General features: G+C 49.8%; 1 protein-coding gene across 1 annotated transcript; it reads left to right on the top strand.

Annotated features, from left to right (window-relative positions):
* The first annotated feature begins 344 nt into the window (after positions 1–344).
* Positions 345–3,572, top strand: txnipa (thioredoxin interacting protein a). Its single transcript, XM_069688184.1, has 6 exons — positions 345–718; positions 1,049–1,124; positions 1,233–1,380; positions 1,541–1,900; positions 1,988–2,287; positions 2,390–3,572. The coding sequence occupies exons 1-6, from the start codon at positions 463–465 to the stop codon at positions 2,435–2,437; spliced, it is 1,188 nt and encodes a 395-aa protein (XP_069544285.1). The 5' UTR covers positions 345–462; the 3' UTR covers positions 2,438–3,572.
* The last annotated feature ends 295 nt before the right edge of the window (positions 3,573–3,867 follow it).

Raw genomic sequence — 3,867 nt, 5'->3', positions numbered from 1 at the left:
CCTACTAGATGATATCATTATTATTTAACAAATTCTATGAAGTACTCTTTAACCAGTATATTTATTATGTTTGATTTTATGTAAATCATATTTCCACGAAGACTTTCGGGGTTTTCATAATCTCTCACTGTAAGAATATGTGCCTCCAACTTCCTATGCTCTCATCTGCTGAGCACGCTTTACATTCCACCAACCACGCGGTGTCCATGCGTCCGTCCTGTGCGCCGATTGGCTAAAGCTGACACAAACAAAGCTTTTCCACCAATGGGAGCCGTGTGCACGCGCTGAGCCATGCGGTTCATTCTGGCTCCTCATGCCCGGTGGTATAAAAGCAGCCCTGTTCTCTTTGTTTACAGCAGACAGAAGTGGACCAGCGCTTTCAGCGGGTAGAAGAAGTTACGTGGTTTCACACTTTGTAGCTCGTTTGGTTCTTTTTATTCGGTGTCTTCTCGGTTATCAATCATGGTGGCGATGACGAAGCGAGTGAAAACCTTCCAGATCATCCTGTCGGATCCGACCAAGACGTTTTACTGCGGCGGGGAGAAGGTGTCCGGCCGGGTGGAGGTGGAGGTGAACGAGGTGACGCGGGTGACCGCGGTCAAGGTGCTCGCTGTGGGCTGCGCGAAGGTGGAGTACGCTAAAGGCAAGCAGCGGTGCCGACAGGAGGCCGAGTACCTCCGACACGAAGAGGTCCTGCAGCTGCACGACCAACCCACAGGTACCGTTTATCACTCTTTAACAGCCTGCAGCCAACTTTTGATCTGTTATGACAAAGTAGCAAAGCAGTAATAAAACTACAGGTGTTGTTATTCAGGAGATAAATAAAAAGCCCTTTAAGTGGGTTTTAGCCCGTTTTCACCCGAGACAGTCTTCCAGGGTGGATTTACTCACGATAAACCTACTTTACTTTTTCAAAGTTGAGATAAACAGTCTCATTCAGCCAAATAATTTTCAGTGTTGGCAGGATGACCTAAATTAAAGATAAAATGGTGTCATGAATGAAGAACCGGACAGTGAACCGTGTGTGACCTGGATCTTCTCCCTCCAGACTCCGACGGCTCGGTCGTCTTGAGGCCCGGGAACAAATACCAGTACATGTTTGGATTCGAGCTCCCTCAGCACGGGTAAGACCACATCACAGATGACACAGATGTCACATTATCTTTGGATGGACATCTCCTCGGAGACTGGAGTACTTTTGGTTTTAATTTCACTGGTATCTGTCCTCACAGGCAGCTGGTGTCGTCATACAAGGGGAAGTTTGGCTACGTCCAGTACTGTGTGAAGGGCCTGATGGAGAGGCCCCAGCTGCCCACGCTGGAGTGTAAAAAACCCTTTGAGGTGGAGGAACCTCTGGATGTCAACACGCCAGATCTGCTGGTGAGTTCACTGACACTTGTGTACATTTATGTGGTTTTTCTGCTTCAGACAGCCAGAACACACAGAACTGCTGTTTGTAGTCCTTCTCTGATATCGTGCTGCTAGAGTCGGACTTGTAATCCTCAGATGAACTAAGTGAGGTCTTCCTGTGTGTCCTCAGTCTCCCACAGGTGGCATGAAGGAGAAGAAGGTCACCTGCATGTTCATCCCCGATGGCCAGGTGTCCCTGAACGCTAAAATCGACCGCAGTGGTTTCTGCGAGGGCGAAGACATCTGCATCAACGCCAAGTTTGAGAACACCTGCTCCCGCATCGTGGTGCCCAAGGCCGCCATCATCGCCAAGCACACCTACCAGGCCAACGGCCGCACCAAGTTCTTCCGGCAGAAGCTGTCGTCAGTGCGCGGGAACCACATCATCTCCGGCATGTGTGACGCCTGGCAGGGGAAGAGCATCAGGGTGCCCAAAATCAAACCCTCCATGCTGGGCTGCAACATCATCCGGGTGGAGTACGCTCTCATGGTGAGCGCTGCGTTTCTGCCTGAGCTTTATGACCATCACATCCTGAGAGCTGAATCAGTATTAATGTGTCCATGATCCTTCCTCCAGATTTACATGCACATCCCTGGCAGTGAGAAGCTGATCCTGGAGCTGCCTCTGGTCATCGGGACCGCTGGGTTGGGCAGCCGCAGCAACAGCGTGAGCAGCCAGGACGGTTCGGTGAGCAGCGCCTCCCAGAGCTGGGTGTCTCTCCGGTTGCCCTCCGAGCCTCCGAGCTACTGTGACGTCACCCGTGACTGCCGCCTGGACCAGCCGCTCACTCCGCTCCTGGACGACTTCGACGGGGACGACAGTCCCATCTTCATGGCACCGGCCTTCCAGTTCCCAGCACTTCCGGCATACTCTGAGGTAGGAGTCTCAGACAAGCTGTTTAAATCTGTCACCTCAACACACTCGTAGAGACACATGTATCTGGTGACAGTCCATCTAATCAACTCGCATGTTTTCCAGGCTGAGGAGGAGTTCAATGGGATAGCCCGCATGCTGCCGGTCTGCTGAAGCCCAGGAGTCCCAGAACTGGTCCAGTTCATCTGAGGCTCATGAAACAGAGCGAAGGTCCAAACTTCAGAGCAGATCTGATGTTAGGAGGAGAAGTAGAACCAGAACTGTGCAGGTGGACGGAAACGCGCGTCCTCGTCTTCACCACGCTTCATCCCCTATGCTGAATCGGAGTCTTCCTTCTGGCCCTCTTCAGGGCCGAGACCCGCAGGTTGAGCCACCGACTCGGTGGCGTGCTACATTTCTGAATAAGCTGTCCCTTCCAGAGACCGGCGGGTCTCTCTGTCCCTTCACAGCCACTTTATGACTGTTTTCGGGGCACGCTGTGTATGAGGTGGCCTGCTGTGACGTTTGTGCTTCCGTTTGGGGGTTCGGCTTTTCCTCGAGATGCTTCGTCATTCCGGTCGATCCCTGTAGTTTAAAGAGATTTCACAAGAGGAACAAACCTTTCTGTTAGTTTATGCGTTGCTGCCAAGAGCTTGTTGGGAACATCATCACCTTTGAGGCATTCAGCATGTAGATAATCTTCCTGGGATGTTAATAGAGCCTCGTGCAGCATCCATGATTCCTTTGTTTGAAGAGACTTGGCTTATTCCTGTATTTTATTGCACTTTTCGATTGCATTTTGCTCGACTACTGCCTACCACAGTTTCTGTGTTTTCAGTTTTGTTTGTTTTTATGTGGAAAGTGAATTTTCTGTCTGTAAAACAGTCTGAATTTATATGAACCTTACATTTGATTTGTCCAAATCCTAGCTTGGTGATTGGCTGTAATGTGCCAAAAAGGATCCATGCAACACACACACACACACACACACACACACACACACACACACACACACACACACACACACACACACACACACACACACACACACACACACACACACACCGCTGTCATGGACGGCACCTTCTGTGTGGATAATCATTGAATCCGACCTGCCGTTGTCCCAGACAACATTTCATTGAGAGCTCCAGTGTGGAGAGTTCACAAACTGTTCCTTCACGGTGCAACGAAAATCACAGCTCAAGACTTGACTTGTATGAAAGTATGCAACCTTGATACGTCAAAGTATTTTGTATGAGACCCTATGGGTTAAGTTTTTTTTTTATAATAAAAACATTTTTGAATAAAATGTTCTGTGTCTGCTTTTCTCTTTGAAACTTGTGGAGGCCAGAGGTTTCACTCCTGAGTCGAGGGAAGATGCTGTGAGCGCGAGGCCCGGTTCAGGGTTTCCTCTGGTGTCCGCTTCCTCCCACAGTCCCAGATTAACCTGAGAGGGAGTGAGACCGGTTTGCTGACTCTTGACCTATTTTAGTTCAGATATTAACCTTCAGGACTCCTTTGGAAAGCACATGACTAACATGATGAGCAGATGGACTCTTTACAGTCCAACAGATGCAACACGACGGTGCGTCCAGCCTCCAGTG

Source organism: Brachyistius frenatus, unplaced genomic scaffold (assembly GCF_029030835.1).
Source record: "Brachyistius frenatus isolate BFR_SWC_R1_liver_20210118 unplaced genomic scaffold, ASM2903083v1 Contig_538, whole genome shotgun sequence".
Lineage (NCBI taxonomy): Eukaryota > Metazoa > Chordata > Actinopteri > Embiotocidae > Brachyistius > Brachyistius frenatus.
This window is presented reverse-complemented; position numbering and strand designations above follow the sequence as displayed.

Coding starts and splice junctions, on each gene's coding strand:
- txnipa (XM_069688184.1), top strand. CDS start 463: ATGGTGGCGATGACGAAGCGAGTGAAAACCTTCCAGATCATCCTGTCG. Junction 719..1,048: donor GCTGCACGACCAACCCACAG/GTACCGTTTATC, acceptor TTCTCCCTCCAG/ACTCCGACGGCTCGGTCGTC. Junction 1,901..1,987: donor GGGTGGAGTACGCTCTCATG/GTGAGCGCTGCG, acceptor TCCTTCCTCCAG/ATTTACATGCACATCCCTGG.